We start from the raw sequence: 23,688 nt of genomic DNA, 5'->3' as shown, positions 1-23,688 counted from the left end.
GATATCAATTGAATCTTTCTTAAAACAACAAAATTAATTTAAGCACCCATCCAACATAACAAAAATGTTTTTGCCTTCTCAATTATTTTGATTCAGAATTTAACACAATCATTAATTAAAACTTTTCGTAGTGAGATGTAGGTTTCTTTTGCCATATAGTACCATAGTATTACTAGTAGTGTAATATTTCATTTGTACGATCAATAACCAACCATCTACTATGGAATTAAAGCCAGAAACTTTACTAATCCCATAAATCAATTTCAATTCACAATTTATCCTCCTGTTTCTTCCTGTTGCCTTAATTCGTTATTTAGAACCATGACAGATGTCAACTATTACTATACTTGAGTTTTTCCTCCAAATGAGGATGAAGTTAACCACATCATCTAAAACCACACAAGGTCAACAGATCCGAAAGTCCCGTGTGCCTGGTCGATGTGTGAAGTCAAAACCACGACATGCCAACACATACAAGAGTCCCCTCTAAGACATCTCAACAGATACGAGAGTCCCTCTAATATCATATATATATATATATATACACCAGAAAGAAAGAAAGATAGAAAACCCTACATTTGGATGAAACAAGATCTCTAGACCCAAAGCTGTCGAATACAGCACATTTCACATGGAAGCATAGAAATACAAAAGGACAAGATTCTAAGTACAAAGTTTGAACAACATACAGATATCCTTAATGGAGAGCATCCCCAGACCTCAGGAGGGTGAAGGAAATATGAGATTTTGTTGCTCTGATTGAGCTTCTCCAACAACAACCATATTCTAATATGATTCATTTAGGTTGGAAACCACATACAAACCAAACTTTGTGTTTCACACTTTGCCAATTTATTGGAATACTGGACATTTTCTATAATGATGCAATCTTTTCTTAGGTAAATGTTTTCTTTTAGAGTTCTATGTTATTTTCAACAATATGCAGATGGGAGAATTCAAATCTGACATATTGAACAAGAGTATATACATAATGCTTGTTGAGCTACACCCGTATCAACAAGTTTTATGTTGTGTCAATGTAGATAACAGATATCTAATGTTTCGATATTTCTAAGGGGGGAAAAGTATTTTATAAAGAACCTTGTCTGAGTATTTCCAAACATTGAATTTTGAAATAAATACAAAACTGAAAGTTTGTGTGTACTTATAAGTTATAACAAGCTTCTATTTGGAATTTCCTTCATCCTAGGAGTAGGTTTGAACTCCAAGGTTTTGTTTGTATGGAGTTTGAAAAACAAAGCTAACAATTGATAGGTGAATTTACTCTCTTAAACTATGAATTTACAAAACCTAATCACTAGATAACTTTTTCTATGAGGAGCAATTATGTAGTAATCAGAAAAAAGCACAGCCTGAGGGCAGAGGAGCGAGGCCCCAACAAAATGAACCTATAACACAAAGCAGCCTCCGATTATGAAGGATTTGTACTACGTGAAAATCTTTAAACAAGAAACTGAAATTTTCATTGATATAACGAAAAAAAACTAATGCTCAAAGCAACATGCTCCTCCTCAAAGTAGTGAAAGAGTACAAAAAATGTATTTAAGAAAAATAATAGTCACATGAAAAATAAAAGCATTTCAGTTAAGACATGGTAAGAAGATGTTTGGATGGAGAACACGATAAAGCCAATGAGCTGATTCAAGACAACGATGCTTGGTCTGGAAGCTATGCGACAGTTACATAAATTCAAACTTTCAAATACTATTCCTCAAACTAAAGATTTACCATTTTGTACCAATACCAAAAATTAACCTGAAACGACAAGCAAAGTTTGAAATGTTGATTATTGTATTGACATGCCAACACAAATTTTAAACCTTGATCTCGACTCACCCCATGGTCAACCACCTCTACCTACAAGATTTAATTACGAGAAAATAGAAATAATAGAATCTTAGTATCACAAACTAAGTGGTCACAAAAATTTGAACCTTGAGCCTATTATGCCGTTCTCTTTGTTTTTTTGGCACATCCCAGTACCACTAGACCCTCAACACGATGGCTGTTGGATGTTCCCTTGTTTTCTAAAACTTAATTTCTTATCTTATAACAAAAAATAAATAAATAAACCCCATCATATTTCAAATTCCAAGTAGAGTACGTTTATTAGAAAAAAAAAATAACATACAGATGAATAAACATTAATGAATTAACCCAACACCTGCACCAAGAAAGATGACAAGCAAATTATTCATTTTCAATCAAAGAAAGGAATCGTGATCTGTTTGTCCTCTCATCAATCCATCAAAACTAATTGTAGCTTTCAAATATAGTCCTTAAGACCGATGTAAGATACATCTATATAACTCTTCAAGGAATATAGAGCCATCCAATGCAACATGGGAAAAAAATTATTAAAGAAAAATAGATTTTGACCAACTACAATGTATTATTTCCCTTTGAAATTCAACCAGTGCCTCGTTTTTGACACAGACCGAAATTAGCCATACCTCAGTGATGAGCCTTTGCTTCAGCTTTCTTGTGAGATTTTGCCTTCGCCTGTGGTGATAAAATAGTAACGGAAATAAAATTCTAAAATCAGACAGGTGCATTTAGAATGGCCTCAAAAGACAGCTAGAAATAACATGAGATTGTAAGAGCACAATTCCTATAAGTCAAACTGAAATTGAAAAGGAATGAAACTAGAAGTAGAAGACTAAACCATTGGTCGTCATTGAGTATATTAATGGAATTTCACAAATGAAGTCCTAGACCAAGCATATTTACCATGGTTCACAAACCAAACTCTATGTTCGAACTCTGAAAATAATTTCATTCCATGATCTCCAAGTTCAAAGAAGTTTGACAGCCCATTAAAAACAATTGATCCTTTCACGGCATTAGACATTTAGACCAAATAATCTATTTTAATATAGTTATCAAATATTATGTAAACATAAATAGACGAATTGTGCTTCAAGAAAAAAAAATGTTCAAAATATAAATTTCAAAATGATAAATTAACCAAGACCATCATTTGTTCAAACTACATTGTGGCCCTTCATTTTTATAAAAGCCATGTCTGCGAATTTACTCTAACAACTAAGCAGCCAGACCGCATCAATTTTCTTAACTCTTTTTAAAGGTAAAATTCTCAAACGGCATATTTGAATCAATCTAAAGACTTCGGGTCTTATAAATAGAAATAAAAATTCTTGAAGAATACACTTGAAACTAATCTCAAAGCACAGAGACATTCAGATTGGCCCTAAAAATATATCCTGCATCTACATCTGTAATCGAAAGAAATCCAAGATTGTCGAGAAAAACAAGCAAACAGAAATAGATCCCAGATGAACAAACCTGAAGGTACTTGAGCTTGAGGCTCCCGTAGACAAGTCCAACAGAGAACGCCGAAGCACGAGCAACCTGAGAAGGAGAAGGGTAAAAAAACGTTGAATATGAACATTAAATTCGAGTATTGAATCAAAGTCAGATCCACAAATAGCAATGGCAACATGAAATGTATAGACCGAAAAATTAGTGAAAACGATGGGAAATAAAGAAAAACATACCAAGGCGAGAGTGCTAGTTCCAGAATAGGGGCCTGGAGGAAGTGCCATGAAAGGATTTTGCAAAGGGAAGCAGAGAAGAAGAACGAATGAAAATTTTGGTAGAAGTAGAAGCCGATTAGAAGAAGCGAGGAGCCCTAAGGAATTTGAAGCTTCGACTCACTCTCTCTACTTGCAGTTTAGATTCTGTGCGCTCAGGTCCACTTTAATCTTTGGTAAATTTTCCAAAATAAATCATTCGGTTTTGGTTAATTTTTCTTAAACAATACCCCAATATTTATTTAATAAAATCAAAAAGTCAATAATGCAAGTTATTTGTTTTACCAAATTTGGTAAAAAAAAAAATTAGGATATTGAGTATCCAAACCTAAACAATTGGTAACGATTGTGTACCAAAAAATCATGAAAAAAAATTGGTTACCTAAATTTAAACGAGCATGTACCAAGTAGCATAGAAATTTGAAAAAAGTTGGGCAAATATATTACACTCACAGGGTGTGCCAATTAATCGCATTTTTTGTATTTATCATTATGCGCATGTATACTTTTTCCATTTTCCGTTTTGTTACATTTTTTAAAAACTCTTTAGTTTTCACCTCACTTTTAAAAAATAGCACATTTTTTCTCAAAGTCATCACATCGTTTATTGCGTTATTTTGCATAAGAAAAACCAATAGATCACCATGAGTTAAGATAGTAGACAATCATCTAAATCCTTGCGTTATTTTGCATAAAAATGTACTTGTATGTGTGGCGAGTTTGGTTACTATGATATCTCCGTGTTCGCATACTCTCGTTGTAAGTGTCATACATAGTGACTAGTGGGTGGCTAATTATGTAGAGCCCATATTTTTCGATCTGTCATGTTTCTAAATAGAAGACATCATAGGGATTTGTTGATATACTAGTCTTACAACCTTGGATGGTCGACCCATCTCAAATGCTCCACTAAAGAGCTAAAGAGCTACCAATTACTCAATCATATTATGTTTAATGACTGTGACATGATCACTACCCATAAATGGATCTTCAGGGCCAATATTGTCACCATATACATGTTCTTCACGATCATCCACATTATGAGAACTAACCACATTATTAGGCTATGGAGCGGGATGATCTATATAACTTTCAGTGGTTGGAATATCTAACGTTCAACTCAAGTATGCTCACTTTTCATTGTTTAGCTTAAAATTGTTATATGAGCCTACACATAACCATGAATTAAGAAAGTTAGGTACAAAACCTTAAAACCTAAAATATTACTTAAAAAAAAGACTTACCACTTAGGACCCAAAAACCTGTGTTTGAATCACCTTCAATCTCAAGTGAGTACATGCAACTCCATCGCATAATATGTGGTATAACATTAACATAAGAAGCCTTATCATAACCCCTCCCTTAAGTGACAAAATTATCTCATACATGACTAAACCTACAAATTTTAGAAATAAAAACAAATGCAATTATAATTATAATTGTATGTGATAAGAACAAACAATAATATAATTAAACAACATTATGAACCCTGGAAAGAAAACAAAAATTCAAATAACTTATAGAACTCGGGTGACTTATTTCTCACAAGTTTCGTATCATATATTGCAACTTTCACACTTAATAATACACTTTTCAAGCTAGTTAGGGTTTTAACAAAGATCATGTTACCTAGTCCTAGCTACAAAAATCATTCAAATCATCAAAGAAGCCCAACGTCGTCCTATCCTATATGTTACCTCATTTCCTTCCCCATTATTAGGAGCTCAATGAAATAGAATACAACCATCTTCAATGCATCCTTGTCACTTTGGAACTGGAGATTAGAGAGATCTTTGTCTAGATTGAACTCATTCATGCTCGTCTTATAACCTAAGTATAACTCTAAGAGTTTTATCTATTGGCATAAATACTTTAAATCTATATAAAAGATTAACCCAAGATCATTCATGTCAAATTGTCAAGAATAAGTTACATACCAAATTCCATTGATGATGACTATAAAATGACCGTTGTCTAATGGCTATTGTCTTCCTCAACCAAAACCTTTCATGTCCTTAATGGGATCTTTGATCTCTTGATGGGATACAAGAAATACTGAGTGCTTATTGTTTTAGTATATTAAGGACCATAGCCCTAAGTTTCTTTATATATTTAGTTCAATTAGGATCCCTATTAAATCCTAATCAATCTAGGAATAGGCTTCTACCCATTTAATCTATACTCAATTTGGAATCTTGGACCTTAATTAAATAAAGCACATAATAGGCTTAATTTAATAAAATAATTCAATGTGATAAATTTTTAATTCACATACATAGACCACACTTTAATTATACGTATTATTTAAATATGTCTAACAATCTTCCACTTGAGCTATGTTTGTATTTCCGATATAATTAAATCACATAAACTTTAAGCGCGCATAAATAGATTATTTTAATAATAGAATTCCGCTTTTGTCACTATCCTTGTAACTAAACCTTCCTTGGTCACCAATTCTATTACATTAAATGACAAAGTGATCTAGATCGTGCTTGTTTCTAACTTATCCAAATTCTTTAGTGAGATGATTCTTAAAAAAAACTTTATGTTAAACCGCATTTGCAAAACTACATGCATGATGAATAAGTTCATATAATAAAACACAAATCATCAACTTTATTCTATATAGAAAACAAACAAATTAAGGTCAAATAACAAACTCCCACTAAACCAATGAATCAAAAAATTAACTAACATCAACATGAACAACATGCTCATGGAAAACTTTAGTAGTGTACTTTTAGTCAATGGATCTGTCACGTTCGAGTTTGCTCTTTATGTGTTCTATCAAAATTTGACCACTCTGAACTCTTTCTTTCACAACTAGAAGCTTTACATCCACATGCTTTGACTTTGTATTGCTTCTATTGTTATTGGAATACGTTATTGCTAAGTTATTGTCACAAAATAATTTTATTGGTCTTTGTCAACTATTATTTGCAGGTTAGCGTGACAAAATTTTGCAACCATATTCCATTACTAGATGCCTCCTAACATGCTATATACGGTAGAAGAAGGCATAAGTGTTTGTTTAACACTTTTCCAAAATAACTCTTCAACCAACATGAAGTCATAGGCGAAGTGGATCACAAAGTATATTGGCATCCTAACACCACTAAATTTTCCAAACCAACATGAAGTTATAGGCAAAGTGGATCACAAAGTATATTGGCATCCTAACGCCACTAAAATTTTCAAACTTGATATTATGTTCAATCCTAACCGAATCTGATATTTATTTGTGGTAGAATATTGAACCAAATATTTCCTATATGAATCTTTATCCCTAATATCTTTTAGTTATCCTAACCGATTTATATCTAATTAATAAACTAACCAAATATCTATTTTTTCAAGATTTTAAAAAATATATATGTTTAGTAGAGTTTCCAAAAAATATTATTCCTTTTTATTATTTTAATCTTGTATTAAACTAATTATATCTATCTTTAAAATTTTATTTAATTATTTGTGAGAAATTAAACTAATTATATCTATCTTTAATAAAAATATGTAAGCAAATTATGCAATGAAATTGAAAAATGAAAGGTGCTTAATCTAACCATGGTTAAGCATTATATTAGACCCACTACTTTTAGCATCACCGTTACAAACACGGTTAGGAACCTAATACTCAAAAGGAGCAGATTCTATGAGGGACTAAAAGAAAAATAATGAAGCCTATACCCCTGCAAAGAGATAGAGAACAGCATGAAGCCTACAAGTTGATACAAAATAATCAATGGTTGTGTCAAGCAACCTAGATAACCAAAAATGAACATTTAGATATAATCATCATTAAAAGTTTGTCAATTGCATATGCAGATTCAATCCATCAAGCAAATCGTAAATGCCATCAGGAGCAGCTCGAGAATCAAAGCCTGAAAAGAATTTACGCAAAGAGCCACCTAATTCGATGCAACTCTCCCCAGCCATCTTTTTTATTCCCCTATCTTTCATCGTTCTCCGGTAATCTGCTGCTTGTTTCCACATACCAAGTTCAGCAAACTTGTTCGCAACCATCACCACATTCCCACCTCTCTTTGGCTCGAGCTCTAGCAATCTCTTCCTTGCCTCCTCTGCAACCTCAGCCCCACCATTGACGTCACGACCACTGCACGCACTCAGCAATGTCCTCCACACAATTGGATCAGGCTCCACAGGCATGCTCATGATGAGCTCATAGGCTTCCTTGACTTGACCTGCACGACCTAAAACATCCACCATTGATCCGTAATGTATCATCATCGGCTTTATCCCGTAAACTCTCTCCATAAGGTTGAAGTAGTGGTAGCTTTTATCCACCAATCCAGCATGGCTGCAAGCACATAGGACACCAATGAAGGTGACATGGTTGGGAACTATAGGGGAGCTCATCATATTTGTGAAGAGTTCAATAGCTTCATTCGCAAATCCATGTTGGGCTAGACCCAAAATCATTGCACTCCATGTCCATACACTTTTCTGTTTCAAACAATTGAATACATGCCTAGCACATCCCACATCGCCGGATTTTGCATACATGTCGACGAAGGCAGTGCCCAATTGAACATTCAAAACCATCCCTCTTCCCACCACTTGAGAATGAACCCATCTCCCTAAGCTCAAATTGCCAAGCTCCGCACAAGCTGATAATATCACCACCATCGTAGTCTCATCTGGCTCAAAACCATGGTTTCCCATTTTCAGAAAGTAGTCAATCGCTTCATCAAAGCAAAAATTCTCAACACACGCTGTAATAACCGCATTCCATGAAACTAAAGTTCTTTCTGTCATTTCATCGAACACCTTTCGTGCACCAGACATTCTTTTGCAGGACCCATAGAAATAAATCAGAGTATTCCGAACATATACATCTAAATCTAAACCACACTTTATGGCAATAGCATGAAACTGCTTACCTTCTTGGAGGGTCGCAAGTGTTGCACAGGCCTTGAGAAGGAAAGGGAAAGTGAGGTTATTGGGTCTGACTCCACGTCTTCGCATTTCCCCAAATAACGAAATGGCCTCTTGCGGAGAATCACTCGAGGAATATCCCCTAATGATAAAATTCCATGGCATAGTGGCGGAATGAAAGTGGCAATGGAAGAGGAGAGAGCAGCCATAGCTGAGATTTCTGGAGGGTGATAGAGCAGCGACGCGGAGGAGTTCCGTGGTGAAAAATGAGTCATTTTGAAGGCCAGAGACGAGGATTTGTGCATGGATTTCAAAAAGGTGATTCGTTGAGGAACAGTGGTTGAGAAGGGAAAGGAGTTGATGCTTTGTAGAGAGAAATTTGGGTTTTGAACTATAGTTGTGGACGTTAATAGGAAAAAATTGATGGACGGCAGAGATCCAGAGTCGAACCATGCGGCTTATGGATTTCAACGAGCTCAATGGTTGCACATGGTTGTGAATTGAGCGTTAAACTACGCTCTAAAAATACATCCCATATCTAGAACGCGACAATTCATAGCACATAACACAAAGATACTCTTTGCAGGAATGAGCAATGAGAAATGACATTTTAGAGACACTAACAACGGAACAATCTGTTGAAATCAACGAACTTAAAGGTACTTGAGCATGAGGGTTCCGTAGACAAGTCTAACAGAGAATGCCGAAGCACGAGCAACCTGCCAAGGATCAAGACAGTTGAACATGAAAATTAATTAATTTCCATTACTGAATTCAAGATGAGATCCAGAGACAGCAATTTCAAAATGAAAAGGTTCTACCAATCAAAATTTAAAAACATACCAAAGCGAGAGTGGTGGTTCCAGAGAATAAGGGACTGGAGGAAGCGCCATCAAAGGATTTTGCAAAGGAAATTTTGGATAGAAGCAGAAGCCGAATTAAGATGCTTTATTGATTTTGAATAAATTTTATTCCAAATTCAAATAAAAAAACTGAAAACTATTTTCGTTTTTGAGATCCTTACTCAAATTTAAACTCATTTCTACCCAAATTTATTTCTCAAATACTCAAACCTTTAATTTGATTCTAATAGGTCCCAACATTTAAAAGTTGATTCTTCATTTTTATCAAAAAAAAAAAACATTTGAAAAATGTTTTAACAGATTTTAGAGTTTTCACTCTAATGTTTAACTGGATGCAAGCATGTTCAATTTACGAATATATTTAGTATACAATAGAAAGTTATCTTATTAGACATGAAATTTAATAATATTTAATAGTTGTATAAAATTTTGAATAACAGAAGCTACTAATTAAACTTTCATAAATTATTCTTTAAGTTTAAAAACCTAATAGAGTCAATAAAATTTCAAAGATTTAAAACACATTTCGAAAAATGACCACTGAGGTCTTCATATACCATTTTTCTATAAAAGGTTCTCTTTGCCAAACTCTCGTCTCCTACCTATGCAACTAGAAAACATGCTCATTTCTGTTTTCCTTGCTACAAATCATGCTACAAATTGGGTCATTAATCCATTGAGGACAAAATAAATGTAACAAAAATGATGACTAGAAACCTAGTTTTATCAAATAAAAATAATAATAAATAATTTAATAATCAACAGAAAGAGAGCCCAACAGATTTATCTTTTTTTTTTCTTACTGCATCAGATTTATGACGTAATCAGAACATAAATATATAAATAATTTGTGGAAAAATCTAAGTTAACTCTTCAACCGCTGAACTAAACTTGGCGATGTTAGGCAGCAAGGCCTTGCTATACTCCCACAGGAATGGCACCAAGAAGAGCATTGCAGCGATCCAATATCCTTACGGTGATGAATTCTGTGTATTAGCCATTTTCGGCTCGATCATAGGCATTGGACTTGTGTTTCGGAGCGAACGAGAAGCCATCAGGAACTTTACCAAGCAACATCTCTGAGATCTTAATCTGCAAAATTGAGAGGGTACAATTCAAGTTCGATGGTTTGATTTTTCACCTTGCAATGAAATGGTATTACTATTAAGCATGAGTTATAGTGTTACCCAGTCAGCTGCAGAGTCAGAGGACATGAGCGTCTCAAGGTCGTCACGGCCAAAATAGGATGGTGGTCGCCAGTTTAGACGTTGGGGAACAACTTCCAGAAGACCAACGGGAATATATCTACATGTGTAGCTAAGCCATTCCAATAAGAAATGCCTTGTCGTCTCAACACCTGCAGATTTAACAAAGCGACAAAAGAAAGGATTGTTGCATCAAGATCAACGGAAGAAGCCCACGGTAACAATAAAGGAAAGGCTTTGCTGAATATTTAAACAAAATTTAGTCTTAATTTGAGACTACGGTATAGCACTAATGGCCGTCAAACATGCTTTTAAAAAAATTAATTGTAATACGGAGTAGATAAGGATTCGGGAAAATTTTACAAGTGAAAAAGAAGAATAAAATGGAATAATATGAGAATCTTAAAAACTTAATTTGATCCCGAAAGCTACATTATGAATCCGTATAATTGTAAATTTCTTTGGATCAATTAATAGTTAGTCTAATCAAACACTAAAACAGTTAAATTCTTCATGTAATCACTCTTAACGCCTCCAAAATCAATTCCAAACAGAAACTTAGTGCTAGTTTGGATAGACTTTTTAAGTATTCAAAAATGTTTGTAAGTGCAAAAAAAATATATATATAAACACTTAAAAAGTTCATCCAAACACACTCTTAAGTCTTTCGTAGAATAAAATATATAAATCAGTATAAAGAGCAACAAGCAATAAATGACATACCTTTGGAATCGGATCCCCAATGCTCAAGTCCAAAGTGAGCAAAATCCTTCAAGATGTTTAGCCGCTCCCCTGATGTGATGTCCCAATTTCTCTGTTCCTTAATTTCAGTAAATAACCAAGGCTGCAAAGGACAACAGATGATATGAACATTAGGGATTTAGTGTGAAAATAGGGGTGGTTTTTAAGAATATTTACAAAACAAGTAATTCGAAAAACATTTACAAATTGTTCTAGTTTTTTAATTATATATTTATTTTTTTTATTTTTATAATCTATGCATGCATGCGTTGTTGCTCAGTATGGCTTCAAAAAGGATAAAAATATTGGTCGATATCTCAAAAATTCCATCTGATATATCCATAAATCAGAGAGGATATCTTTTCTCAGTATCCATAAAGTAAAGTTTTAAAAAAGCACCATCTATTAATTCCATAATAATTATAAATACTAATAATAAGGTCTACAACTTAGTTTGGAATTCAAAACAACTTATTTATTAGTATAAATCATTTTTATGATTTAGATAAATACTAGTAGATAATGATAGGGCATAAAATTGATATATCGATATTGACATAAATATTGATATTTTAATCCTTCCCCAACTGAGTTGAAGGTTGAGACAGAAAATCATACGAAAAGAGAATGTCATAAACAAAAGAGCTTGACTTGCAGACCTTAATTAGTGCTCCTCTAGCGATCATGCATGTGGCTAACTTTGGGCATTCATTCTTGTGTTCATTCCAATCTGTATATGAAAATACATCCCCGTTTCCTATAACTTGCAAAGAATCAGGAGCCAACGAGGAACACCGATTGATGTATTCCCAGTCAGCAAGCTTGCTGTATCGTTGCTGACGAGTCCGACCATGAATGGTTACAGCACTTGCTCCCCAGTTACCAATATCTGCAATAAGCGAATCGATACGGTTTTTCCCTTCATAGTAACCTGTCCGAACCTAGTTACATTATGCAAATTGAAAAACTTGGTGAAAATTAACCAAAATGTAGATTACCAACCTAAGTAATAACAGTTCCCCTTCCCCTCTCCCCTAAAAGAGAACATGCTGGTCATTCAAAATCAACAATACACTATCCAATACCATACAGAACTGATTTTTTTGTTTATCATAAATTCCTAATGCAAACCAACACAAATTTTTTAAATCATATCTATTCAAGTCTCAAATTTTGATACATGGAGAATTGATGATACTGTGAACGTGAAACAAGGTTGTCAAATATTCAATCATATCCTTCTTTTTTAATTTTTATCTAAAAAAGTCTCAAATTTTGATACATTGGAGGGAACGTCTATCAGACATTCATTTAACTGCAGGTTTCGTCTCAATGCTTTGTAAATCTATGATTGAATGATTTTACATTTTTCCCCACATTACAAATGCTAATCCTCCATTAAATTTTAGCCTCTTAAATTCTCCAAAATGTTTGTCCGTCTCATTTTCTGTTTTAACTTTTCTCTCCTAAACTTACCTATGAGACCATCACTAATTCATGCAATAAATTTAGGGCAAAGGAAGAAAAAGAGAAATGTAAGGAGGTTGCCCATAACTTCAGTTAAAAGCAACTTCACCAGTCAATATTGGTCATTCCATTGAAAATGAAACATGTACATAAAGACACTCAATACCTTAATTGTTATGGGTGTATCCACAATTCCCGAAGCTGCTTCTACAACAGTTTTCATACGCATTGGCTTTGTAAGAAGAGCTGATCCAGCACCCTTATTCACGACAATATCAATTGGGCATCCCATGTTTATGTCAATGAAGTCAAGCACGCATTCTTTGTCTATAAGTTCTACAGCACGCGAAACAGTGTCTGGATATGCACCACATATCTGTACACCAAATAGATCTTCTGAAGAATGTCGTCTCAACAATGCCCATTCTGATGCTTGACCCTATACCATATAAGTAAATATGAAAAGAAGGTTTAATTTAATTGTACTTACAAAAATGAAATGGGAAGATCATCACAAAATTATTAAACCAGAAACATGCTAAATAAGGTGTACTTTAGATTAAAATGAAAAAAGCCAAACCATCTTTAACATAACTCTATCTGGAACTATACTTGCATATTATCATAAGACTACTAAATGGTTAACCGGTGGGCCTTATCATAAACATACAATGATTCATTGTATGAGAACATACAAATTATTTTTAAAACCAATAATTTGGAACTCAGTTGCTAGCTGATTCAAATCAATTAAGGACCCTTTATTGATATTAATTTCTGCAGAGCCAAGGGAGCACAACCTGCAATAGATTTGTACACATTGCCATTTCACCGCATGTCACGTCTGCTCCTAAAACTTTGCAAACTCTTCTGAAGGGAAGATTACCGACAGTGGTCAGAGGAGCGAGATACAGCTTATCTCTAAAATCAATAAGCTTTTTTTCACGTGGATGTGGTTTTAGACTTGCATCACTATCAAGAAGTACACTGTCGTTCATAGCTTCAGATTCGATTGGCGCATGGCCCTCACCGATAGTTTCATCAATCATACATGCCCCTGTTGCACACATGAGAGTATTAATAACAGAAGGAAGATGAAACTATAGAATAAAGGGCTAGTTGAACTTAAACATCTCCGGACGAAAATAAACAGAAAAAAGAAATAAAATGTAAACCACCATTGTCAATTTGATCAGAATGAAAATTCTCTGAAGACAAAGATTTTGATTTCTTCAGGGGTCGAGATTCATCAGATGAAAATGTTCCTTCTTTCTCCCCATTTTCTTCTGGCACTTCCACAGAGATCTCTAAGTCAGCATCCAAGTCATTGTTCATTTCACTGCAGCATGGTCTGTCCGCAACCACACTGTCATTCGATACAGCATTTTCCTCATCTTCTTTGACCCTTAATTTTGACTTTCCATGCCCCTAGCAGCACCACGATTACATCAATGAATAATTATGCAATGGAAACAGACTACATTAGAGTTGATTCCTTGAAAGCTATAGCCTCTTCACCCCTTATCTCAAAATGATGCATGATTTAAGTAACATTGTGTCGCAAGAACTCAAAATAGCATGTCAGATCCCATGAAAAAGAAAAAGATCTAAAAAAGATAGACAATGCTTTCTGGTCATACCAAGAGCCCAAGTTCTTTGAGTTTGGAATCAGCTTTGGGAAATTTCATCTTATTTTTCCATAAGAGCTTCTGAATATCTTTATTCAATCCATTCATTTCAGAGCATCTCTTCAAAGTAACTGAAGAACCTGCAGGAACACCTTCCTTATGGGTCCCCGCAAATCTACACGCTAAACCGTAAGGGCAAAGTTGTTCAGCACCACTGAATGGACACTCTCCTTCGAGATCAGCTGGTTTCTGAGATCACAAACCTCTAGTCAAAAATAAAGGTAAAATCACGAATTACTTTGAGAAAAGAAAATTTGTTAGACCAAAAGTTGGCTAGAAGTGAGATATACAATAAACTACCTGAGATTTAAAGGCTTCAATATCATGACTAAATCGGCATTTATCACTATACCGACATGAACTAACATCTCCTGTCTTCGCTATTTCAGGACACAAGTGACGAGTGGACTTCTGTTCCTGTAAAGTACGATAGTTATAATCTGTACTCATCGAAGAGACTATATAATTTATACTTTGAACAATTCGTGTTCATGAAATCGTATATATATATACATGGCCGAGTTGAAGTCAGTGATACTCATCACAAACGTTTGCAAGTATTTTACATTGTGCAAATCAACCGTACACCATCAATTCCAGAAAACAAGGTTATACTCCAAACTACATTCAATTCATCTTAAAATAACGCAAGTTAAGGAACAGAAGTGTAATACAAGAACAAAAGGCGATATGAATGAGAAGTTAACCTGACGGCGTTCACGTTTCAATTGACGTTTGGACTTCTTCTCCTTGACCAAGGTGGAGGGAGCAGCTTTATCATCACCATCATTCTTAGCAGTGGAAGTAGCATCCTTAAGGTTGTTAGAGGATGACCTGAGAGGCGGAGGGCGAAGAAAGTCACGCTTAACGGGAGCTATGGCCTTGGCTACTAGTTGTTGAGGCGTCAAGTGAGTACCGTTGTCGGATGAGTGAGAAAGAGGGTGCTCGGAGACCGCGGTGTCGTCGAGGAGGTCCGCCGTAACCGAGTCTTCTTCCATTGGTGAGGAGTGTGCTAGGGCGAATGAGAAGTAGTAACTGAAAGATATGGAAATTGGGAAAAGTGGGAAGTTACGTCAAAGGATTTTGAAGAAGTTGGACTTAAGACCATGCTAATTGCTAGGGTTCAACTTCTCTTTCACTTCCATTTTAAATCAATTTTAATGTAAACATAACTCAAAATATTTACTAAAACAATTTTGCGGGCAGAAGAAACTCACACCTCACATTAATTAATCATAAACACGTGTAATAGGTAGTATCAACACGATTGTATAGTTCTTTTTAACTATAAATTGACTATAGTATATAATCGTTTAAATCATATTCACACGATCGTGCAGTTTATTTTAAACGATCGAAAAAAGACTTAAGGACTTCAAATCAAACAATCTTGTTGACTAGGTAAGTGATGGTTTGGATCATATTAAAGTAATATTCAAACAATTTTAATATGCTGGAGAGAAGTTGGAAGAAAGAAAAAAAAAGAAGAATGAAAGAAAGAAAGAAAAAGAAATGAATAAAAATAGTAGAAAAAAATATAGAATAGAAGATGAAAAAATAGCGAAAAAGAGGAAGGAAGAGTAACGAATCATCCATAATATCAAAAACAAATATGTAATTTATGAAAATATTTTACTGACTTCCTATCAATTTTGATGTTTTGTTATATTTATAAAAATTAACACTTTTTATATAAATTAAATTATTGAAAAAAATATTATTTCAAAGTATTACAATTTTATACCTAAGTTTTGGGTTGATTTTGATTTGATCCTGGTGAAATAATTGTGAGGATGACCCATTTTTAAAAAAAACCCCCAAAATGGCAAGTACACATGGTTTTTGAGAGAAAAAAAGATAAAATGCACTTAGTCCAACATAATTGGGTGAACTTACGATATTTGTTCCTCTTTTTCTTTCTCACACGTCTTTCTTCCTTTTTTTTTTTCCTCCTCATCATCTCTAGCACATCAAGTCGAAGTCCATGGGAGCAACTTCAGTGAAGAGTGAGAGTGCGAGGGTGGGTGAGAGAGTGCTAGGGTGGGTGAGAGAGTGAGAGTGAGAAAATAGGGAGCAATACCATGAGATGGCTGAGACTAGTGAGACGATAGATATCGAGTATGAACAAGAGCAACACCAATTTTGAGCGAGAGGGAGACTACTTTCTTGTGTGTACGCGAGTGTATTTTGGTAATTTCACTCGAGTTTGACGTCAATAAAGGATCCTTCGACATTGTTGAATTAATGATATAATTAAATCTACCTTGACCTATTAACTTTTTTTATTGAATGGATGATTTAAGATAATATTAATGCAAATTGTCTATGGAGGTTTTAGAGTTAGCAATGAAGTTTGGGCAAGACACGGGCATTTCCCATCCTAGTCCCCAACCCATTCCTTGTTTTGGAGAGTCAAGATAAGAGTCGATGAATCCCGTTAAAGGATCAAACTCCCCCCCCCCCCCCTCCCCCTCATTTTTTAATAATAATTATTTATTTAAAATAAATTAAAATTAGTAATAACAATGGTTTTATTTAAAATTTAATAATAAAAAAATTAAGTTAATGTAATTATTAGATGAAATTTTAAAATAAAAATAAACTAACACGACTTTAAATATAAGTAAAAAATAAATTATTTATATATAAATATAAACATATGTATAGATATATAGACAAATAATTATTATTAAAAAAAAAGAAAAATTATTTAAGGCAAGGTCGGGGATGTCCTTGATTTAGGAACCTAATTGGTGTCCCCAACTTGACCTCGTCCTCGGTCAAATTGGAGATTCCCCTTAACGAGGTGAGTATCTGCTGAATTTTTTGTCATTTCCAGGAAGGTCCTATGTTCAATCCCTTACATTATTGTATTCCCACTTTGATATTTCTCCTTGTTGGACATTTTTCATATTTCTAACCCACAAGCGAATGGACATTGAATGAAATAATAAAATTTACCTTCATTCATTAGTTTTTAGCTTTTGGATTGAATTGGTGATTTAAGAGTTTATACTTTTTTCAAAAATCAGGTCATTTGACATTTTTTTTTTCTCAATTCTTTAGCCATTCATCCGTCATACTCAAGTTTCAAATTGTTATAGTTTATTACGAGTTTTGAGGTTTGTGTTTAATATTTGGTCCTTAAATTTTAATATTTTACTCTCCAAATGTTTCCTGTATTTGAAACTTCAATAATAATAAAAAAAGGATTAGTAGAGACTAGTTTAGTTACACGTTTGTTTTCAAATACTGTAAAATGAATCAAATATTCATAAAAATAGAAAAATATCATTGTGATAGACTATGATATTTTACTATTTTTATAAATATTTTCAACGATTAAAATTAGTTAACGAAACACGAAATTGAGAAATGAGTATTTAATGTAAAATCAATATGAAAATTGTAAATATTTAAATCCTTAACAACCAAATTCAAACAAAATAAAACATTTTGAAACCAAAAACTTAAACTCAAAACCCACTATAAAAGTATAACATTGTGCATAAATGCAACATTTTCAATAGGAATTGTGCAATATTTAAATTAAGTAACTCAATTAAACTAAGACTAAGGTTTAGTTCTTAAATTTTTAAAACTACATCTATTTGATCTTTCAACTTAAAAATATTTTTGCTCAACAATAAATTTTGACCAATTAAATCGTGTCACATCATCACAAAATGGTGATATTCATAATTTAATTGAGTTTGGATAGTCAAATTTTCTCATATCCAACCAATTCAAACATTTGATGTAAAAAATGGGCCAAAAAAATAATGGACTCAAGGCCAAATCCAAATTCAATAGATAAATGGGTCAAAGTCTAAGTCCAATAAGAAAATGGGTTCAAGCTCAAAGCCAACAAGCAAATGGGTCCAAGCTCATGTAAAGCTCATGAAAAATATCTATAAATAGAGATATTCCTTAATATAAGCTCTTAAGCTCCGAAGATTCAAACTTCTACAATTTCTGAAGACATGCAAGTTCGTATCAACCTCAAGATCAATCTTTTTTCAAAAATTTTGAAAACTTGGAAGATTAAACTTTCCTTGGATTCCAGAAAATTAAATTCAAGTTGACTTGCAGCAACATCATGAAGACTGAATACCAAGAAGTTTTAAGTTTTTAATTTGTATTCGAGAGAAAACATTAAATGAGTAAATACTATAGACCCTATTCGCAATATTCATCAATATACAAAGTTCAATTTCACGAAACACATTTTTTTGAAATCTGGTGTGAACAATGTCAAGTAAAATCAAATTTTCAAACATCATGACTCATTTCCCACCCTCATAAGTTGTGAACTATATATATATATATCTAAATATATGTATATTTAGATTAAAATTAGTGTCTGTTTATGCTTTTTTTTTACTATCTGTGTTTATGCTCTTTTTTCTCTCTTTTACGATCTGTGCCGTAGAAGAATCAAACTTATGGTTTCATGGTTAAATGTTAAATATAATAATAAGAAAATTATTAATATTCGCCCTAGTTTTGAATTCAATAAAATGGAATAAGTTTTTATTTTAACTTTGTAACTTTCTTTTATGATAATAGTATGTTTGAATTTTTAAGATGCACAATTATTGAAGTAAAAGATTTACTAGAAGATAAAAAATTGCAACACTCAAGATATAAGACGTTTGATGAAATGAAAATCTTTAAGGTAAAAAACATGGAAAAATGATATTTTCAATAGTATTTACTGAAAGATTTGTTTGAAGATTTTGTGATCCCATTTCAATTCACAATTTGGACAATGGCATGAATACAATAAGTCCAATTGTCTTTTTGTCAACTATATTTATTAGTTTAAAACAGTTGGTCACATGTATTCAAAATATTAAATATAAAACACTAACAACTCAATCCAAATCTAAGAAGCTTCTTATGATGATTAGAAGCTTCTTTGAAACTTGAATTGATTACAAGGACAAATAGTTGGACTTAATGTAAGATTCCTAAGACACTAACTTACCAATTATCAAAAACTCAAAAACTTTGCCCTCCAAAGAATACCAATCTGCTTTCAAAATTACAATATTATCTATATGTCTCATAAACTTGCATGCCAATCTAGATCACCACAATCATTTCCTGTTTTGAGTTTCCTCCAAAATTCTAGAAGATTATTACTCCAAGGTTAATGAGTAATATTACAACTTATAGAAAGAAAAAGAAATGGAAAAGTCCAAGAGGATCTTTATAATTTAGCCATTTCAAAATAAAACAAAGTCTAATGAAGAGTGACATGAGCAACACGCTAATGTGAGATTAGGGAGCCTGGGCCAGGGGAAGGAAGAAAACAAGCTTTCAAATGCTACAATATAATATAAAGTAATAATTAGCATCCAATGAACACCTCTCTCTCTCTCTCTCTCTCTCTCTCTCTCTTTTGTGGTAACAAGTTTGCCTACATTCACTAAAGTATTTAATTTAAACAAAGCATAAGGTTAAACTGTGTGATTTACACAACTTTTAAAAAGACTATTGGATGGATTACAGAATTACCATTTGCCAAATGCCAATAATAACAAGGAGATTTGCTTACTCTAATGCTGATGGACAAGGTGATCAAAGAGACAATGAAGCTCATCCATCTTCAACAAATTATTATTGGTTGGATTCTGGTTTTGTGGTTGCACTTCCATTCTGTTGCATATGTTGCTGTTGTTGGTGGTGCTGAAGTTGAAGCTGGAGGCTATGGTGATTGATGGCAGCTTGGGACATTACCCCATTCTGATGAGATTGCGCGTTTAGCTCCGTTGTAGCGAGTTTCAATCTCTGAACCTCCGCAGTTAAGGCTTCGTTAAGAGCTGTCACATTTGATAAAGAGAAATAAATAAAAGCAGAAGTGAAAAAGGAGTATCAACCTTGCTTCAAGCCTTACCACGTAGTCAAGATTTGAGAATGTAGATGGTGAGTATTTGTAAGGTTTTTAACCAAAGCGTGAAGGGGAGTCAACCCTCCCTAAAGTTTAATCACTTTAGTTATTTTCAAAATCATTCTTACACATGTTTACAATCAGTCAAAACCAAATTAATTTATAAGCATCTTTCAGATTGATTTTGAATACGACATTCAAAATCACTTTAAAACATGAACTAAGTCTATGAGATAGAGAGAAGAGGAGTAAGAAGCTTGTATGGTTTCCAAATAAAATTCAGTGACAGAGGATGCTGACAAAAGCTTCAAGTTAAGATGCACAATAAAGGAAGAGCAGGTGCCGTAGAAGTTAGGCATGAAGTCCAGGAAGCTAAGGGCCCGGTAATGTGTACCAAAATTTCTTAATAAAAATTCTTAACTGGCACGACAATGCCAACAAGTAACATTACAGATCAACACGGATTGACAATTATACCATCTGATAACTAACGCCTACAAAGTGAAAAAAACCCAAAATTCAACACTACCAAATGCAGAACCCCATGATGGGGTTTTCAGAGATCTGAACTAATAAATGTGAAACGATGAGTATAGTTAAGGTCATTTTCAAGAAATAAATGGCTATCACAGTTTTAGTTGATGCTTTACTTGACAAGCTTTTCAGAGACATACAGAAGGAAAGAAGTAAAGAGAAGTGTCAATACCATCCCGTAGTTGTGCTTGTTGTTCCATGGCTTGGAGACGAAACTTCAGTTCATTATTCTGGTTTGTAAGTCCAACTGAATCTCTCTGAATACAGGGAAATTATGGAAAAAGAAAACCGAGAACTCAGCAGCAGAAATGGAAATAGAAAATTATTGGCAATACTCAAGAATCGAGGTTTCTACCTGCAAAAGTGTGAGTTGGGCAGACAGTGTGGTAGCTTCTGTCTGAAGAGTCTGAACCTTGTGTTCCAACTCAGATATATACCGCATCTTACGTTCCTTCGATCGGGCAGCAGATTGACGGTTTGCCAAGATCCTGAAGTAAATTCATTGCTCGAGATTAAAAATCAATAAACAAAGTAATTTAAGCAAATCAGCCAATTGATAATGTTCACAGACCTCTTTGCACGCTTGGGATCAGTCAAAGCAATCTCGGCAAGTTTGTCATTTGCCATAATTTTCTTCAATTCAGCCCCACTGAACTCACCATTACCAAACTCCAAGCTGAATGGAGCAGAATTACCATCAACTAAGTTGTTTGAAGAAAGTTGTCCCGGACGGACACCAGGTGGTGTAGGAGGCATTTTGGGGGACTCATCACCAAACTGCAACTTGCCCATGAAACTATCCATGGAGACACTTCGATAATGTCTGGTAGTCGGAGCAATATCTCCCCCTGCGGTCCGTTTGATCCCTTCCCTCTTCTCAGCAGACGAATTCAATCCAGGCATTTGGGCGCTATCCCCGCTTTCATTTACACTGCTTTCTGCTTCATTATCACTGCTCTCACCGCCATTTGTCTTTGTTCCACTACCCCTACTATCCAAATCCTCTCGATTCTCATGACCATTCTTGTCGTTAGTCCCAGAAGAGTTGAACAAATCAATATGATCCAAATTCATATAAGCAGAAAATAAGTCGTCCACACTGTCCCCATCAGATTTCCTCTCACCCATTCCTTCTAAATTGTTGTCAACGCTTTTCTCCAAACTATGTTCTCTTTTAACAAACTGGCTACTGGGCTTTAATAAGCCAGCATTCTCTTTACTACTTGTTGATCGTTCCAATCCACCAGAGCTGTTGAATGGAAGAAGAGGAGATGGCTGAATCATTGAAGATAATCCAAATGGAATATCACTATTAGACCGCCTATGAGCTTTACGAGGAGGTAAAGAATCTCCCATCTTAGAAGAATTGACTCTCATATAAGGTGAAGGAGGCAACAAAGAATGTGAACTATTATCCCTATCCTCCATTGATGTATCTGCAGAAACCTGATCTGAATTCGATGTGGTTGGGGATTCACGAAATGGAGATGGGCTTAAAGGGGGCAAAGAATCAAGAGAGAAAAAAGAAGGCTGAGACAACGATCGAGAATGAGTAGGTACTGGGTTATAGTTTTGCTGATTCATCGGACGCGAGATCGGGATCTGAGAATAAGGTGAAATTGGTGGGATCTGCGGTGAGTTGGGACTAGGAGGTATCCCAATCCTTCTACTATTATCCCCAAGAAAATTTGAATGGAAGTGCTGTGGACGGATTTGTGAAGAGTTCATTTGGGAAATTTTAAGTTGATCCATCGAGAAAGGAAGATTTCCAGCTGAAGAAGACGATACTCCATACGAACATTGAAGATGATTTCGCATGTTCTCAGTGTTAACATCTTCAGTATCACCCATTTCGCCGAGAACAAAAATAAAAAGCCTAAATCGCCACTTCACAAAGTTAAGCAACTCCAACCCCAATTGAGTTCCAAAACTCCATTATCACAATCTGCAACAAATTAAAAAAGAAAAAAAAAAAAAAAAGGCTCACATACAAAACCTAAACTATCACTAAAACAACATAAAAGAGAGCTACAGAACATTCAAAAGTAAAGCAATGACTCATTATTGACAATATTAGACACATTCCACAGCCGTTAGAAATACCTCATAGGAAATAATCAATCCAAGCAGGCCAGAAGGTCGAGAATGTCCTCGTCGGAAGTTAGCCAGCTCCCTCCGACAACGGGTGCAGAGTGTGAAGAAGAAGAAGAAGAAGAAGAAGAAGTAAGGTTAATTCTGAAGCATTGAGAGAAGCATTTCCGTGGAGAATTAGCAGTGAGGTTTATATAAAGTAATCCGCCCGCCGGCGGGAATCACGAGGACGCCGGCGATTTCTCTGTCTAGAAGTTGCTTCGGCACTCTCTTTCTTTCTTTCTCTCTCATTCACGACGACGATGACGATGACGAGGACTAAATGGTACACCGATTTTCATTACGCGTACGCGTGAATTTAATAAGAATTTGCATTTCAATCGAATTTGAATTTGACTTGCATTTCAATTTCATTCCGACCGCATTTCGACTTTTGACCCTCCTCCCTAAATTTTCACATGAATTTATGATTTACCACTTAATTTCTCCGATAATACATTACGTTATATTCTTATTTATATTGTCCTAATGCTAATGCTAATGCTAATGCTAATGCTAATGCTAATGCTAATGCTCTCTTTAATTACTTAAATATCATTTTACTTTTCTTCATTTCTAAAATTATTCTAAATAAAAATATAGTAAAATTTCAAAGTATTTTATAAAAAATTATTATCGACACCATCGTTATCTAATCATTTCCATAAAAATTGACTTTTATATACTATA

At 34.2% G+C, this 23,688-nt stretch overlaps 3 protein-coding genes and 1 long non-coding RNA gene across 5 annotated transcripts; all 4 read right to left on the bottom strand.

Moving 5' to 3' along the window:
- Nucleotides 1-2,155: 2,155 nt before the first annotated feature.
- On the bottom strand, nucleotides 2,156-3,785 carry LOC101216434. Its single transcript, XR_969967.2, has 3 exons — nucleotides 3,540-3,785; nucleotides 3,328-3,393; nucleotides 2,156-2,523 (listed from the first exon to the last, which is right to left on the bottom strand). It is a non-coding gene; the product is annotated as an uncharacterized LOC101216434 (long non-coding RNA).
- Nucleotides 3,786-7,113: 3,328 nt separating this feature from the next.
- On the bottom strand, nucleotides 7,114-9,477 carry LOC101216677 (pentatricopeptide repeat-containing protein At2g36730). 2 transcript variants are annotated; one of them, XM_011660269.2, is made up of 3 exons: nucleotides 9,318-9,477; nucleotides 8,480-9,193; nucleotides 7,114-8,236 (listed from the first exon to the last, which is right to left on the bottom strand). In XM_011660269.2, the coding sequence occupies exons 2-3, from the start codon at nucleotides 8,925-8,927 to the stop codon at nucleotides 7,377-7,379; spliced, it is 1,308 nt and encodes a 435-aa protein (XP_011658571.1). In that variant the 5' UTR covers nucleotides 8,928-9,193; nucleotides 9,318-9,477; the 3' UTR covers nucleotides 7,114-7,376. The 2 variants fall into 2 exon arrangements, with proteins under 2 accessions (XP_011658571.1, XP_004148551.1); XM_004148503.3 differs by having other exon boundaries at nucleotides 7,114-9,193.
- A 511-nt stretch (nucleotides 9,478-9,988) lies between these two features.
- Nucleotides 9,989-15,570, bottom strand: LOC101215945 (tRNA-dihydrouridine(47) synthase [NAD(P)(+)]-like). The gene is made up of 10 exons (XM_004148500.3): nucleotides 15,146-15,570; nucleotides 14,739-14,855; nucleotides 14,391-14,627; nucleotides 13,929-14,178; nucleotides 13,551-13,807; nucleotides 12,917-13,189; nucleotides 11,943-12,224; nucleotides 11,266-11,386; nucleotides 10,525-10,694; nucleotides 9,989-10,429 (listed from the first exon to the last, which is right to left on the bottom strand). Exons 1-10 carry the CDS (start codon nucleotides 15,434-15,436, stop codon nucleotides 10,331-10,333), a joined length of 2,097 nt encoding a protein of 698 aa, XP_004148548.1. The 5' UTR covers nucleotides 15,437-15,570; the 3' UTR covers nucleotides 9,989-10,330.
- A 4,062-nt stretch (nucleotides 15,571-19,632) lies between these two features.
- Nucleotides 19,633-23,292, bottom strand: LOC101216189. Its single transcript, XM_011660267.2, has 5 exons — nucleotides 22,972-23,292; nucleotides 21,440-22,813; nucleotides 21,224-21,356; nucleotides 21,041-21,125; nucleotides 19,633-20,266 (listed from the first exon to the last, which is right to left on the bottom strand). Exons 2-5 carry the CDS (start codon nucleotides 22,717-22,719, stop codon nucleotides 20,064-20,066), a joined length of 1,701 nt encoding a protein of 566 aa, XP_011658569.1. The 5' UTR covers nucleotides 22,720-22,813; nucleotides 22,972-23,292; the 3' UTR covers nucleotides 19,633-20,063.
- Between the last annotated feature and the right edge of the window lie 396 nt (nucleotides 23,293-23,688).

The sequence above is a fragment of the Cucumis sativus genome, chromosome 7 (genome assembly GCF_000004075.3).
Source record: "Cucumis sativus cultivar 9930 chromosome 7, Cucumber_9930_V3, whole genome shotgun sequence".
Taxonomy (NCBI): domain Eukaryota; kingdom Viridiplantae; phylum Streptophyta; class Magnoliopsida; order Cucurbitales; family Cucurbitaceae; genus Cucumis; species Cucumis sativus.
This window is presented reverse-complemented; position numbering and strand designations above follow the sequence as displayed.